Raw genomic sequence first — 16461 nt, forward strand, 5'->3', positions numbered from 1 at the left:
GTCACGATTCAACAATGTTATCAGATATCTAAGGATTTTCTTTTCAGGAACTGAATCTCTTGCCAAGTTCAGGCGACACTCCAGAAAACTGCATCATAAAGTGACATTTAGGTGTGGCCTATTTTTTCTCTCTCTCTCTCTCTCTCTCTCTCTCTCTCTGCGTTGATGCTCTGAAAAAAACCCGCAGATGTCGCTTCCTGGAGTACACTGATGGTGCTTAGATGATTGCTCATCACTATCTCTCTAACTCTCCTCCTCCTTCCTCTATTGGTACTGCATTTGTGCTCACTTCTCTCTCTCTCTCTCTCTCTCTCTGTCTCTCTCTCTACTCTCCCCTCCCCCTTGTGCACTCACACACACACACACACACACACACACACACACACACACGCACGCACACACAGAAACTGATGTGAGTTCCCCTATCTGTCAGAGCCAGTTCCTCCATTTAAGATGCTGACTTGTTTATGTTGAAGGGACAAGTGGATTACTTTTGCTCGCTATTGCAGTCCAGTTTGAGGCTTGTTTGAGGCTTTTTCTCTTAACGTTTCTGCTCCGTTGCAGGTGGAGGGAGCACTGAGTCGGTTGTGTTGTTAAGCTGTGGTTGATAGATATCTTTAGATACAGAGGGGGGGGGGGAGCCTGACACACAGAAAGTGGTTTGATAAGCAGGGTTTAGGCGTGGAGTTCAGACTAGTCTATGACTGGTTGGTGGGCAGCTCTTACCCCCAGCAGCTCTCCATCTTGTGCCCGCTCCTGCAGTCCTGGGCACATAAACACATAGAGGACACAGAAGAGAAGGAGGAGGAGGAGGAGGAGGAGGAGGAGCAGGGTCAACCATGGAGCTGTAGGGACACGCTCAGATGCCCGTGCGGATCACCAGTGGAGGAGGAGTGCCGCTGAGGAGAAGAGCTCTGCAATGAACAAGACCAAGAGGTAATTAAAAAAAAAGAGAGTGCATCAAAACTGAGAGTCTGGTGCACTCGGACCCACTTGCAGCTCGGTGTCTTGTGCAAGTCTAAGTATGTGTCAGCAGCAAGTGTTTTGTGTGCAGCAGCAAAGTGTGAACCTTGAGGTTATGCGATGCAGTGTGGTTTGTGCAAAGCCTTTTGACACGTTGAAGAGAAATGAGGGCATTTAGTTTAGATTTTCCGCTTGGTGTGTGTGTTTTCTGCCCTTCATTTGAATCCAGACGGTGTGCAGTGGCGAGAGAAAGAGTGCTCTGTGTTAAAAGAAAGGTTGCAGACGCACATATCACACACACACAGACTCATAAACGGTCACGGCTAATGTGTTTGACCTGCATATCAGTGAAGAATATCAACATCTCAAATGATTTGTGTGTACTGAACACAAGCACACTCATGACATTCAACAGTTGTGCATGCCTGTTGAGCGCCGCCTGCTCACCTTTCCACGGAATTGTGTTCTGCTTTTCTCTCCTAACCAGCTAATTTAGATTCACATGTCAGTTCAATGACTTTTTTTTTTTTTTTTTTGCATTTAATCTAAGATACTGCTGACAAATGACACATTTAGTAGCCTTAGTTTTCAGTGACACTGTTTTACTGCTGAAGTTGTGACCGCAGCTCTTATCAGATTGCCTGGAATGACAGGGTTGTGTCTTGAATGTTAAGGTAGTCAGATATGTGTGACTTAACTACCTGAGTTTAAGGTGGACTGACGGAGCCTCCCTCTGTGGCATGGTTATCTTAAATCAGTAGCTGAAATGACAGTTTCTGAATATTGGTAACTGGCATCCTTCAATATTGAGTTCACTTTGTCAAAATCTGTCACACTGTCAGCACAACAGAAGTTACTGTGGCCCAAACTATGAGTCACTTCTCATTGCGGAGACAGAAAATGACCAAATCATTCGAAAATTCATGAGCTAGTTTCTCACTTAACCTCAGCCACCTCCAAACCATTACATTCAGAACATAACATAACATAACATAACACAAAATCACTCACATTTTCTATATTCTGATATAAAAAGACATTATTAAAAAATGCATGAATTCCTATTTGGGAAATGCAAGAGCACATATTTAAAAATCTTTTATTTGTGTTGTGACCTGAAGAAAGGGGGACGAGTGATCCGCTATGTTTTGTAATTGTATGTGACAGTGTTTCACCATTGTCTTCCAGTCACAATGGTTCACAGCCAGGTGACATTTTGCAAGAGAGGGCAGAAGGAGTGATGTCGTTGAGAACAGGGTTGGTCTAGCACTTGTATTGCTACATCAAGTATGTGTAGTGAATATGCACAGTTTGTAAATTGCATACTAGAATTACCTCGAATTCATTTTGTGTACTTGGAATGATTCTGTGTCAAGGTTGGCCAAAAAAATAAGCTTACTGTGCATATTGCAGAATTTCTGTGACGTATACTTTTTTCAGTATCCATGCAGCAAAGCAACGTCTCTGTTTCGTTATGATAGAATCCTGGTTCATGCTAAGTAAACGCATTAAATGTACTTCAAAGAAACAAGTGACAGATAGTGTGATGCTACCAGTTGTTAGCTATCTTAGGGTTATCATGTAATGAGTGACACTGTTACTTTTGGAAGATAAGTCTCTCGACGAGAGCTGATCCTGAGATGTGTATTCATTAGTGCATTTGTCGCTGTTAGATTAACCGTTGTTCTGCGCTGCGTGTCGGGGACCTAACAGTTCAGAAAAGTGCACTCAGTTTAGAGACACATGTTTTAAAATAACATAACACACAAGGCCAAGATTAGGTTTTTGCTAAGATTCACAAATCATTAGAAAACTGCGAGACTTGCTGTGAAAAGCTTTGTAGAAAAAAAAGGATGATATTAAGCAGAATTACTGATATAGATAATGTGTAATAAAAGTGTGTGTGTGTGTTTATGTGTGTGTGTGTTTGTGAGAGAGGGAGAGAGGGAGAACATAAGGGGGAGAGAAAGTGTGTCAAGGCACTGAAGGTGTGTGTAGTGGTACAGGTATGACTTCACGGCCCAGCATACTCCTGACTGCAGTCCCCAAACGGTTTATGTGACTTCTTCCTCACAAAATAGCCCGACACGTTTGTGAATAGATGTTGCTATTTTAATGTAAACTACAATGGTTGGTATAGTGACTTTATTGTCGGCCCAAATGGATGAATGGCTCATTGCAGTAGATGCATCCTCCTGATGCGGAGGGTACAAGAACGCAGGTTGTGAGAGGGGAGAGCGAGAGAAAAAGAGCAGCTCACAAACAAGGCCTTCAAAGGGCCCTGGCTTCAATTAATCAATTAGGGAAAGAAAAAGAGAGGAATTTGCATATCCCCCCGCCAGTGTGAGAGCGAGGGAGGGAGAAAAGGGGAGGGGGGGGACTGGATCTCTAGCCAGGAGCCCTGACACGGATGGGAAAGGGAGTGAGAGGGGGATTTCCAAAGAAGAAAAAGGAGAAGCAGTTTCCTGAATGGCTTGAATAGAGCAAGGATGAAGGAAGAGGAAAATGTGGGTGAAGGAAGCGTCAGAGAGGAAAAGGAGGTGTAGAAGGTCTTCCTAGAATAAAATCAGTGATATGATGGCTCTGGTTGTTTAATACTTAAAGAAAGAGTTAACCTTTTTGAGGGTGTTTTTTCCTTATTATCACGCACAGGAGATTTTTCTTTTGCACTATCAGCGGTTATGTGTTTCCAGGGATGCACTGTTACAGTAAAGAGGGGAGACTACTATATCTGTTTAGCCAGTTTCTGATATGACTCTTTGGAACAGGGGAATGCAAATGCTGTAACAGTAACAGTGACTCCAACTGTGTTCAGATTTGCATTGATTCCACCACATGCTGAGTGTATTTACCAACAGACCTCCGTCTCTTTAGCTACCTAGACTCATCACACAGAGATCAGTGACTGCTCTGCTGTGCTCTGCTGTGCTGTGCTGTGCTGTGCGTTACCTGCTCAGCAATCTTGGGGAAATTCCCTCACAAACGTCATGACATCAATAACATTTCCCAATCAGCACTTCTGTTTGTAGTAGCGAGCGTCTCCCCTCATATGTAAGACTGCTTTGACAGTCAGAAGTAGATTCGCTCTGAGTCAAAGAGGGAGATGACGAGTTGTAAAGGGCACTGAGATAAGAAAACCATCTATCAAAAGTCATGAAATGAATCCGCAGTTGTTTCATTTTTGTTTATTTACTTCATCAGTTTGCACATCATTTATTATGCAAATGTAAAACATGTACATGGAGATATTAAAAACAGGACACAAGAACATTCCATACAAATGATTTTAGACCAACAGGCATATAAATATAGTACTGTTATAATGTAGAAATGTACATTTTACTGTTATAAAGGTCAATTGGAAGTATCTTAGTAAAGCCCAAAGGCCTGTAAGACATCAATTTGTAGAAGCTGAGGTTGTAGGGAGGACGAGGTGGGGGGTATTCAGTAGGTTTCAAGACACCAGTACATTTTACACACTGTCCTTTAAATAATGTACACATTATTAAAGATTTAACATTCAGAGAATCTATGTCCATCAATTCTTCAACCACTGGACGAGACTGTAGAAGTGTAAAATGTGGCTGAGTTGTACATAAAGTAGGGCTGGGCAGTATCTCAATATTATATTGGCATTGTGATGTGAGACTATACATAAGACTTTGTATATCATTATATTGTGATATGTCTTAAGTGTCGTCTTTTTCTGGTTGTAAAGGCTGCATTACAGTAAAGTGGTGTCATTTTCTGATCCTACCAGAGAATTTGGTGAATTCAGTCAAATATATCATGAAATTTAGATTTTCTTGCATTTCTGCTCTGCTTTTGAGGAGATTTCAAAACATCAAGATTTATATCGTGTTTCAGAATATGCGGGTAATAATATTTCAATGCAGGCAGTCTGTGTGCTTGTCTGTCGTTTCCCATGAAGGCCTTCATGTGTTGTGAGGTTCACCTGTCTGTACCGTAAAGTAGCTCACTGTGGTACACGCTGTGCTGTTTAGTGTTTTGAATTCAGTACCTAGCCGGTGTAATGAGGCGAAGAGGAGGGTGAGGAGGAGAGGTGTGCTTTTGTCGCCCAGCAGGTTTTCAAACCAGCTGCCTAGAGCAGGACTGCCAGGATGCAGAGAGATGGGGTCGTCACTGACATCAGGGTTTCTGAATCAAGGCATGGCTGAGGGGGGAAATGTGTGGTGTGATAACTGTGACGGTTGGATAAAACAGCACGTACAGACAGCAGAGGAGCTCGTGGTATAAATAGATGAGTGAATGTCACCCTGTACGCCTGTATGAATTTGTGCGTCCATGAGTGTCCGTTCATGTGTTGTACATAGAGGTCTTTTCTGTGACCGGCAAGGATGTTTATGTTTAGTTATTTAACGTGTGTGCTTGCGTGCGTCTGTTGAGAACATGAGTGGGCTGGGGGGGGGAAATGAACCGCTCACACGAGCGCAGGTTAAGAGAAGGGGATGCAGATCTGGTCATTCAGGGAACTTGTCGGCAGTTCTCTGAACTCATAGCGTTTCCTGGTAATGTCATCGCTTTAGCCGCAGTATACAGATCAGTTCACACAGCTTCTCAGCGATACATACATGGTACATCGTGTGACTACAGACACACGACGACAGAATCTGAAATATATGAGCAGAGCATATTTTTTAAACAAGGTTTAATATAAACTTTGGTTTCATCTGAATTATGGAATCATTACGGATGAAATCTTTTATTTTTTGCAAATCTGTGGCAAAGATTTGAGTTTTAATGCAAGATACACTAAAAGAGTCGCTTACTGGTTATTGTGAAATGAATTCAAACATTGCTAAACTGAGTCCCTGATCTGAAGAGGAAGCATCATTCAAAGTGCCCTTAAAGAGAAACTCAGTGTTAACACTCCAGAAAAGTAGTGGACCGTGACCGTCATTGATTGAACATTATTTTGCAGTTGAGATCGCAGTCACAACCAAACCAACTTCACCGTATGGTCAAAGGTGTGGTTATTGATATGTCTGACCGAAAAAACACATTTTGTCATTCAGGCATTACCGTTGAAACACAACTAATATCAACATTCTCACCATAACTGGTTCAGAATCATTGGGATTTAATGGGGATCCCTGAAACAGAGTTTAATTTATAGCTCGTAACACCTTCTTGGGGCGTTCAACCGGGGAACGATCTTTCCTTCTTTCTGTTTCAGAAACCTGAGGAGGTAAAACACACAAAGAAAAGTTGGGAAAATAAACAATTTAGTCTGACAGAATGTTTATTTCTCCTTCTTTTCTTGGTAACACATGGTGATAAAACCGTAATGTATTCAGCACTTATACATTTAACAATGTTCTTGTCAACGGTTAATGTCGCTCACCCATCTTAGAAAAAGTCTGCAAACATGTTGCTCGGTATTTACATGCTGCCATACAGTACATTTAGCTTGCGTGCCACAAACAGGTCCTGAGAGGGAGTGGTTTACTGAGGAAATGCTCAAAAATGACAATGGATTGCAAATCAGTATTGCTTTAGGTGTGCAACGTATTATAGCAGTGACTCCATCCAAATGTTACGTAATAGTGTACTTTTTCAGCCTGACGTTGATATTTTCAGCGTGTACTGTAACTACTGTTGAAAGGCACGCATCAATACAACAAACAATTGGCCAATTCTAAAAAACACTAAATAATCACAGCTGTGTTGCAAGTTTTTTAAACTCATTCAGGGAATTACAGTGTTCATTATAACTATATATACCCTATTATCTAATAGCATATTGGTCTTCTCTTCACTAGCTGTTGAATTAAGGTCTAGTGTGTAGGATTTAGTGCCATGTAGGATTGATATGGACCAAATTGACACTCCTCACCTCCGCCTCTCCTATCGTAGCCACTTAAAAGGCGAGCAATTGATATAGGACTGAATATATCACATCTACATTCATTATCTAGTTCTCTTTATAAATATATGCTGTGATTGTAATCATCATATTGTATTCCACTCCTGCCCATAAGTCCCAATAAATCCCACACACTGGACCTTTAAAAGGAGTTAAAACAGAAGATAGGTGTTAGTGTTTGTGACGAAGGAAATATGCATCAGGATTCTGTTCGCTCTTAATTTAAGGAGCTTTTAAAAGCACAGATTAAGTGAAAATACGGCACACTTGTCTGCAAATGGGCCGGTTTTTCAGTGTAAACCTGAACCTGTGATGTTTGGTGACTAGACGAAATGTCAGTACAAGTCCGAGTCTGCGACCTACTTGACAAAAGCGTAACGTTTTCCAGACTGTTCTGCTACAATCTGTCAGGTAGCTTCGGGCGAAGAAACACAGAACGCTATGTAGTTGTTTTCAGTTGTTCTGTGAGTACGTGATGGTTGAGACAGCTGCAGCGCTGTAGCACAGCTTATCAGATGTGGGGAGCTGCATTTCCTCAGATGCTGACCTGCACTACCTCACCACACTCTGTTCTACTTATTTCTAGTCTAGTTATTCTCCCTGTCTGTGTCTGACTCTCTTTCTCTCTCGCTCACTCCCTTTCGCTCTCCCTCTCCCTCTCCCTCTCCCTCTCTCAGGAAGCCCAAACTGGTCCAGCGGAGGAGGAATACATGCCCCAGTCCTCAGGACATCAGCCGGGCCCTGCAGAGCCCCAGCTCTGCTCCCAGTGCCAGCGCTGCCAGCCTGGATGAGCTCATACAGCGCTGCCTAAACTGCTTCGGTCAGTCTGTGTCCCTGCACGTGTTCCCAAAGTTTGTCATGTGTCTTTACTCTTTATCACAACCAGGTTATATAAATGAGGGATGAGGGAGAATGAGGGGGGATCCAGGGTGAGAGAAACGGACAGGGAGGGAGGGAGTGAGGGAGACAAAGGGCAGTCTCATACAATCAAGCTTTGTTCTGTTGGGCTACGGAGGCCAACGAGCTATTCCCATGCAGTATAAACTATACAAATCTCTCTCCTCGCTGCCTCTCTGCCTCTCTTTCAGTGGTCTCACTCTCTTCATTGGTCAGTTCATCCAAATTCCAAAAACACGTACGGATGCCCCTGATGGTATCAACCACACAGATTTTTATGTTTAATTTAAAGATAGTTTTGAAATATCCAGTCCTGCTACCATCACAGAACATTTACTGTGAGTGGAATCTGTAAAAAAAATCCAACATGTTTTTCCAAATGTAGGATCCTTATTTATCTGGATAATCAAACAGTTTTCTTGGGGAATATTTAGCATCAAAGGTAGATAATAATAATAATAAAAATGTTCCACATTTAGTAAGCAGGAACGGAGACACTGATGTTGAGTAGTTTTATGTTGTCGTACAAATGAATCCTCTTATATTTATCAAAGTATTAAGCATGGAAAATGTGCAGGAATGTTTTATTCTAGATGTGAGCTTGATAAATATCAAAAGCTTGCACTGACTGCTCCAGTGCTTCTTGTTTTAGTATTTTAGTAGTATTAGTATGTTGAAAGTGTATTCTGTCAATGGCGCTTTATTGCATAATCAAGAGTTGCAACAATTAATCTATCAGCAACTATTCTGATAATTGAATACTTGGTATGAGTAGTTTTTTAAGTAAAAAGAGTCCAAATCCCAAACTCCAACTTCTGAAATGTGAATATTAGGGGCAACTGGAGAAAACCAATATGAAAATCTAAACCCAACTCAAGTGGAACTGAACTGAACTGAACTGCTTGACCAGCTGATCGGTGCCGCCCCCAGTTTATGTTGTTGTTTTAGCCCCATTAATCCTCTTAATGTAAAATGTGTTGCTCTGTTTTGGTTGCAGATTCAGAAGGGAAGCTTTCCAGCCCCAGAGGGTCCCAGCTGGTCCACATGACGCTGATGATGCACAGTTGGGTTGTGCCATCTCAAATGTTTGCCCAGAAACTTCTCACCCTATATCCTCCTCTGTCACTCAGTACAATACTCTGGTCCCACTGGTGCAGTGCTCCCAATCACATGTCCACATTCATTAATCAGATCAGGAAACAGTCATGGCTTTGTTTTGCACTCGTTGTCAACAAAGCAGATTTAAAGTATATATATATCCCTGCGCGTGTTTTTTTTCTTTTGTAATGCTGTGCCATATCTGCTCAGTGTGTTTAGATCCTTGACTCTGTCTCTCACTTATAAGGATTGTCCTTCAGACAAGAGAGGACCAAAGCGTTCACAGATCTGCCACCTTATCAGGTGAGTAAGGACACCAGGGCACATGAGCGTGTTGTATGACAGACTGAGATAGAACTGGTTATCCTGCTCTGTTTCGCGGGTAGTAAACATACTTTCTGTCCTGCTGTGTGGCAAGGCAGTGGATCAGCCAGTTCCCGGCGGTATTTGAGGCCGACCCCCGCCTGGAGCAGACCATGGGGGACCTGTGGGCGCTGGTCCGGTCAGATGGAGAGGAGACGCACTCGCAGCTCATCGACACCTCCTGCCTGTGAGCCATGCCCTGGAGGGATTATAGTTTGCTTATTTGGCCACAACTCAAACAAGTTTTTCTATAAATAGAAAAGAGAGGTTTTCTATAAATAGAAAAACCGAGTATTTTTGTCCTGTTGCTTGGCTTTCTTTTCCTAGAAGCCCTCATGTGAACATATTCCAGGCACCCTCACCCTCTGTGAAGAAGAGGAAGGTGTCTTTGATCTTCGACCACATGGAGCCAGATGAGATGGCTGAGCACCTCAGCTACCTGGAGTTCAAGAACTTCTGTAACGTTTCAGTAAGTTCAGTGAACTCTTATTATTTACCGTTGTTACATAATGAGACCTCATCCTGTTTTCCTGACTTGCTCCTCCTGAAAGAAACACTCATAATAGGTGAAAGTGCAAACCATGAAGATTTGATAACACTCTTACCTGAACAAACACTAATTACAGTACCAGCGGTGTTACAGATATAATTGTCTTATAATAACCCTGATAAAGACATTGGCGTCATTTTAACCGACAACTAAGCAGAGGCTTATCAGTCATCAGTTATAATTTTTTTCTCTGTGTAAATGTTAAAGTGAGACAGCTGTGCAGAAAATAAAACAACAGACTATACGAGCTGGTGACAGGGAGATTAAAGGTCACAGCTTCCAAAGTATAAAACCTTTTTAAAATAACTTTAGTGTCACTATTGTAGCTAGCTACTGTAGCTCATTAAAATGAATTATTCCATGTATATACTGGCAATAATCTGGAAACATATTTTTCCATAATCTCTTTTCTTTTATTCAGTTCATAACCAGACCTAAAAATAACCAAAATGCATCTTTAGACTTAAACATCTTTGAATTAAATTACCTCAGTGTCACATTTATTACAACATTTTTATCATGTTGACTCAACGTGAATAAATTAAATTGATACACAAATTAAGTTGTTTCCTGACTGACCACTGCTGATCTGATTGGCCAGTTCCTGGACTACCGCAGCTACGTGGTGCGAGGCTCGGTGAGGGACAACCCCGCGCTGGAGCGGTCGGTCATGATGTGTAACGGAGTCTCCCAGTGGGTCCAGCTGATGATCCTCAGCAGACACACAGCCCAGCAGAGAGCCCAGGTCTTCACTAAGTTCATTCACGTGGCGCAGGTAAACTGGAAAGGGATCTGACGTCACAAAAATGTGTTTTGTTTTGGTTTCTTGGTTTTGTTTTTGTGAGAAACTGACTTGCCGTCTCACACCCCGCGCTCATCCCCTCTGCTCTCTCCACTGTAGAAACTTCGTGCTCTTCAAAACTTTAACACTCTAATGGCAGTGACTGGAGGCCTCTGTCACAGCTCAATCTCCCGCCTCAAAGACACCTCTAACCTTCTGCCTCCTGACATCACTAAGGTATTTCAAATATTACACAGGAGTCAGGCTGCCTCACCACAAAGCCATCACAATTCAGTTTTTCTCTCTTGAATCATTCACCTTCATGGACATTTTTGGTTTTAATGCATTCATGTGTGATTTTGTTATTCATAATTGTATGCTTCTGTTACCTACTTAGTAAAATCAATATAACTTGTTATTGTAGAAAGTGTAACAGCAAATTAGAGAGTTATTTAATATACAGCAGGTCACATTTTCACTTCTTGTTTTCTTTCAGGGGACAACACAGGTTCCTTTGCCTTATCCTTATATAATAATAAGTATAATAATTGAACATATAGCTCAATGCGAGGCCACCAGCCGTACACACATTGTGTATTCAACATTTTGTGGACAAAATGTTCTTATTTGATCACTAAGAGATATGTTTTTTGTGCAGTAAGTTCTGTAATTTAATCGAGGCAGGGGTGTATTTCATTTGGCGGCCTGTCGTAATAACTTCTAAGGAAACAGCAGTCGATACGTCAGAGAGTGAGGAAAGAAGTTGCCGAACATGACTAGATGTAACGGGAATAAAACTTGATGCATTACCTCATCCACGAACATTCGTGCGTGAGTGACATAGATACATTTTCATTGGCGGCGGTGGTTTTCTAATAACGTCTCTATAAACCTTCAATTTTTACACACAAAACAGGAAACATGCGCACGGGCACGAGCCACTTTTGAGGGTGATTTATACATTTGGCCCCAGATGTGTTTACGAACAGCAACCAACAAATCCTGCACAGTATGCCTTCGAATTACTAACTACAGAGACACACGACAGGCTCATTTATCTTTACCTTCTTGATCTTTGTCCTCTTTGAGGCCCTGAGTGAGATGACAGAGCTGCTCTCCTCACGCAGCAACTACATCAACTACCGGCGGGTTTACAATGACTGCAGCGGCTTCAAGGTGCCCATCCTGGGTGTCCACCTGAAGGATCTAATCTCGCTGAATGAGGCCCTGCCGGACTACATCGACGATGACAAGATCAACCTGAGCAAGCTGCAGCATCTGTACAGCAACATCAACGACCTGCTGTCTATACACAGCTACACGCCGCCTTTCGAGGCCAACAAAGACCTTCTGCATCTGCTCACGGTACGACACAGAAACGGGGAGAGTGTTTTAACAATTCAGATTAAAAAAAGATTTCAAGAAGAACATCTCAAATTATGTTCTTTAATGCTTCAGCTCTCTCTAGATTTATACTACACTGAGGATGAGATATATGAACTTTCATACACCAAGGAACCCAAGAACCCCAAGATCCAGGTCAGTAGAGCTAAATACCTCTCTTTGAAGTTGAGTTATCTCTCAAGCCATCAGGCTCACACTTGCTATAACCTTTTTTCACAAGACGGGGGATATTTGTGTATTCTCTGTAGGCGTAACGTGTTCAAAACAAAAGCACAGACTCAGTGTCGAAATACATCAAAATGAGCCACATCAAAGCGCCGTACGTTAGGGAAGCGTGTTATGTGGTGGGTGTGCTCTTTTTTTTCCTGTTTCTCACATGTACAGTCCTTCGTGTCTTATCACTGCGTCTGTCGGTCCACAGCCCGTCACTCCTGTTAAACCGCCCGTAGTGGCAGAGTGGGGTTCAGGGGTCACACCCAGGCTCGACCCTGACACCATCTCTAAACACGTCAAACAGATGGTGGATGTGAGTATGTGACTCTGCAACAAAACCATGTCTTTCACTTCCTTATTACTTGGCAGCCTAAAGCAGAACTAACCAACTGCTCCTTGACAAGCGCAACTGAATATCTGACTGCTCTGTTGCCCCCTGCAGTCCGTGATGAAAAATTACGACCAGAATCAGGATGGCTACATTTCACTGGAGGACTTTGAGAAAATAGCAGCCAACTTCCCCTTTTCCTTCTGCACTCACGAAACTGACAGGTGAGGAAGCTGCAGTGCTCAAAGGCCTCTCGTGTTGTTGTGGCTGCAAAACTGAAAAAAAACATGAAACAACATGAGCTGTTGAATGGTTTCTAAAACCCTCAACTTGACTTACTCACTGTTGTGTTGCACTTTGGAACATTTTCTGCCCAGAGAAGGACAAATCAGCCGTGAGGAAATCAACTCTTACTTCATGAGGGGAATGTCTGTATGTGCCAAGCTGGGCTTCAACTTCAAAGACGCGCATAACTTCCATGAAATGACGTATAAACGTCCAACGTTTTGTTACACATGTGGAGGCTTTGTGAGTATCCGCTGTATCCATGCTTAGTCTTATATACCTGGCCAATCAGACTGCAATAACATGTATCGTGTCTGCTCTCTTGTAGCTGTGGGGAGTCATCAAGCAGGGCTACCACTGTAAAGGTAAGATGGTCTCAGTCTTCATCAAAGAGTAATCAGCTTCATCAGAGCAAGATGATACCCTGTATATAACTATAAAACAAGGGAGCTCTGTCTTTCTGTCTCTCTGTTCTTCAGATCTCTTATTAAACGTTCATTCAGTCCACCTAACACTTGGTGTAATTTGAGTTTTAATGTTAATGTTTTAATAAGTCTACACAGTATATTTAGTAGATATATAATGTATTTTTTTACTTACCACCTGAGAAAGTGATTTGGTGGTCTTGGTCTTTGAGTGGACTGATCCTTTAAGTGGAAATGCGTCTGTTAAAGTTCCGGTCTGCTTTTTCAGACTGTGGGATAAACTGTCACAGACACTGTAGAGATCTGGTGGGAATGGAGTGTGTGAAGAAACACAAGGGAAACACAACAGGGTCCTGCCCCTGCACCCCTGCCCCCGACTCAAGAACCAAGGGCAACAGCTGGAGTACGTCCTTTTCCACATCATATACAAAACATACAGCTAACACCTAAAATACCCTGCCTTTAAAACGACCTTGAACCTAGCAAACTGACTATTTGTGTTCTCCGTCAGGTTCGGAGGAGGAGGCGTTTGTTTTCCCCCAAAGCAATGAGACAGAACATAACAAGGGCACCTCGGTTTGGAAAAATAACACCGAAGATTCTGCGCTGTCAGACCGATCGACTCAGACGGATCCTGGGGTGTGGACACCTGAGAAAAAGGACAAGAGGGGAAACCACCACAACTCTCTTGTACATGCGTCCCCAGACAGGAAGGTGAGACGCTGCAAGGTGATTGTAACTGAGGACTGAGGAGTTTTATTGGTCTGTTCTGGCTTTTTTGTGCCATGTTGCTGTGTTCATCACAATTGATCTTGACCTCAGCAACTGAAGAAACATCGGTGTCAGTATAAATCTATAGAGTGACTACAGGTGGAGAAATAACACTGTAAGAGCTTCCAGCAGTGATTCACTTAAACACTGTGGAGTGCTGCAACAAGAGAGATTTATCAACCACACATACTGGCTCTTAGGAGTTTAAATATTCTCCTCTAAATGACGCTTCTTACTGTAATTCTTCCCACAGATGTCGAGCGCAAAGTAGAATAAATTCCACCGGTGTACTAATATTTTCTTGGTAACAGACAGTTTTATTATTATGGGAAAATCATTTAAAGTAGACCTGTTCAGTTGGCTGTCTGTGGGCCTCATCTGGCACAGGGGCAACCTTCGAGTGGTCCAGTTTACATAAATCTCACATGATAGAATTTGTAAACTAAATATATATTAAGTGCATGTGTACACTGAAATGGTTTTAGATGGCTGCTGAAAATGTCCGGCCCATCTAAAGTACATTTCCTGGTTGTAAAGCCTGGCTCATTTGAATTCTGTAATTGTTTAACCCTGATTTAAATCCTCTGTTTGTATAATCTTTGTATAATTGTGGCTATAATTTAGTTTTTCACTTCATTCCCCTCATAAAGCTCCTGTGCAGGTGTTGCCGCCGCACAGTATAATTCAACCAAGAAATAATCCTTTCTGTGCCGGCTGCCCTTGCCAAAAGTGAACTTTTTCTCTTAAACAATAGAGAACTGAGAAAATAGCCTCTGTTAGCTCACCACTACCTCCACTAGTGGCCCATAGTTTTGGTTGTATTTACTGAGTTTTTTTTACAGGATGTGAATAGTTAGTAAATAAGGCAAAAATGACAGAAAAGTATTCTATTCAGGCTCCCCCACAGACCTCACTGTCAGCAGTTTTTAAGGACTATTTTAAAGATTCAAGTACACACTTTTAATGAGCCAAGCCTTGATGCAAGTCTTCCCACTAGAAACTGGAAATCAAATATTGTTTCTGAGTTTTATGGATGATAAATTTTGCCTTTTCTGTTTTTTCCAGCTCAACACACTGCCAGCGAGAACGCGAGGCAGCTCCATGCCCGTTTCATTCCTGCAGGAGAAGATGGAGGAGCTGCATCTCTACAAAGACAAGAGCAGAGAGCCAGACTGAGCGCTCTTATCTTCTAACATTTCCCCCCTCACGAACAAAAACATCCAGACACCACCACGTGTCTGACACAGCTGTGTCTGACTCGCGTTGAACTGATGAGATTTTTTTCTCAATACCAGCAAATATACATGGACTTCCCTCATGTTTCAAGTATGATTGTGATATGTTTTTATTATTTTATTTGTGTCTGTCTCATTAGTTTGGTTTATTGTTTAGGCTTCACACATCAGTTTTCCCACTGTAATTTATAAACACCTCGTCTTGTTTTTAGAACAGGTGCCTTGCTTCTCTGGTGCTAAGACTCAACACAACCTCTATGAACAAGGTCATTAATGACAACAGACATCAAGTTCCTGATCTAATACACGCGCAATTAGGGATGCACGATATTAGCTTTGGCCACCATCCAATATGCCAATATTTTCCAACTTATTTTGGCCAATAATAATATTTGCGTTTATTTATTTTTTTTCCCCCAGTTGTAAAACTATTTTCCTGTACTGGAAAATAAGAAAACTAATTAGTGAACTTTTCCTGTACACAAAGTGTCATCCACCTGTCGCATTGCCAGAAATGTTAATTTCATGCCAATATTGTCAAGCCTTTTTCAGCCAGTACCGATCATGTGCAGATGTTATCGTGCATCCCTACGAAGAAAATGCAGGGTAGGAAATTAACACTAAACTCAAAGAAAGTCTGGTTCATTTTAACTTTGGCAGCTATATGACAACTCGTGAATTTGGAAAGTAAAGCGGTCAAAAATGTATAATTGGCATTTGTTGGACTTTGGCTTGGTTAATATATGTGCGCCATGACACGATTTGTCATTTGTTAACCCACAGGTATTGCCATCCCATTTATGAGGTATCTATCCCCTTAATCTCTGGTTATTCCAGGCCAGACGATGGTGTACGATTTTTCAAATAAATGAAGCCCAATATTGGATTTTTGCATGTGATTAACCGTGACATTATGATGTGATTAGTCTATTATACCTCCGGAAAATCTTCTTGATTTCTCTTGCCATCGCAATGTATTTGTCAAAGAACACTTGCGTCAGTCAGCCACCACAAATATTAGTGGAGAACATTTTATTTCCTGCCCTGACAACATTTGACTTTTCAGTCACTCCTAAAGTTCACTCAAGGTTCAGCAGGACTGCACTGGAACTATACATATGCTCCAAAAAAATTGGCATATTATTTTAAGATGAATGCTTTTTTTGTTTTGTTTTGTCCTTTGTCTTCAATTTCAATCTTGTTGAAAATAAGAAAAATACACCAACAGTGATGAATCATGCAGTATGTGTTGTTTGTGGCA

The 16461-nt window shown here is 41.9% G+C and overlaps 1 protein-coding gene across 2 annotated transcripts; it reads left to right on the plus strand.

Moving 5' to 3' along the window:
• Positions 1–392: 392 nt before the first annotated feature.
• rasgrp4 (RAS guanyl releasing protein 4) lies at positions 393–16438 on the plus strand. Of its 2 annotated transcripts, none has more exons than XM_030439624.1 (17): positions 393–936; positions 7528–7670; positions 8745–8856; positions 9086–9148; positions 9264–9395; positions 9536–9677; positions 10360–10533; positions 10660–10776; positions 11629–11904; positions 11998–12078; positions 12365–12469; positions 12599–12708; positions 12862–13012; positions 13098–13134; positions 13463–13597; positions 13706–13923; positions 15031–16438. In XM_030439624.1, exons 1-17 carry the CDS (start codon positions 920–922, stop codon positions 15139–15141), a joined length of 2124 nt encoding a protein of 707 aa, XP_030295484.1. In that variant the 5' UTR covers positions 393–919; the 3' UTR covers positions 15142–16438. The 2 variants fall into 2 exon arrangements, with proteins under 2 accessions (XP_030295484.1, XP_030295492.1); XM_030439632.1 differs by having other exon boundaries at positions 398–936; positions 13706–13908.
• The last annotated feature ends 23 nt before the right edge of the window (positions 16439–16461 follow it).

Source organism: Sparus aurata, chromosome 2 (genome assembly GCF_900880675.1).
Source record: "Sparus aurata chromosome 2, fSpaAur1.1, whole genome shotgun sequence".
NCBI classification, from domain to species: domain Eukaryota; kingdom Metazoa; phylum Chordata; class Actinopteri; order Spariformes; family Sparidae; genus Sparus; species Sparus aurata.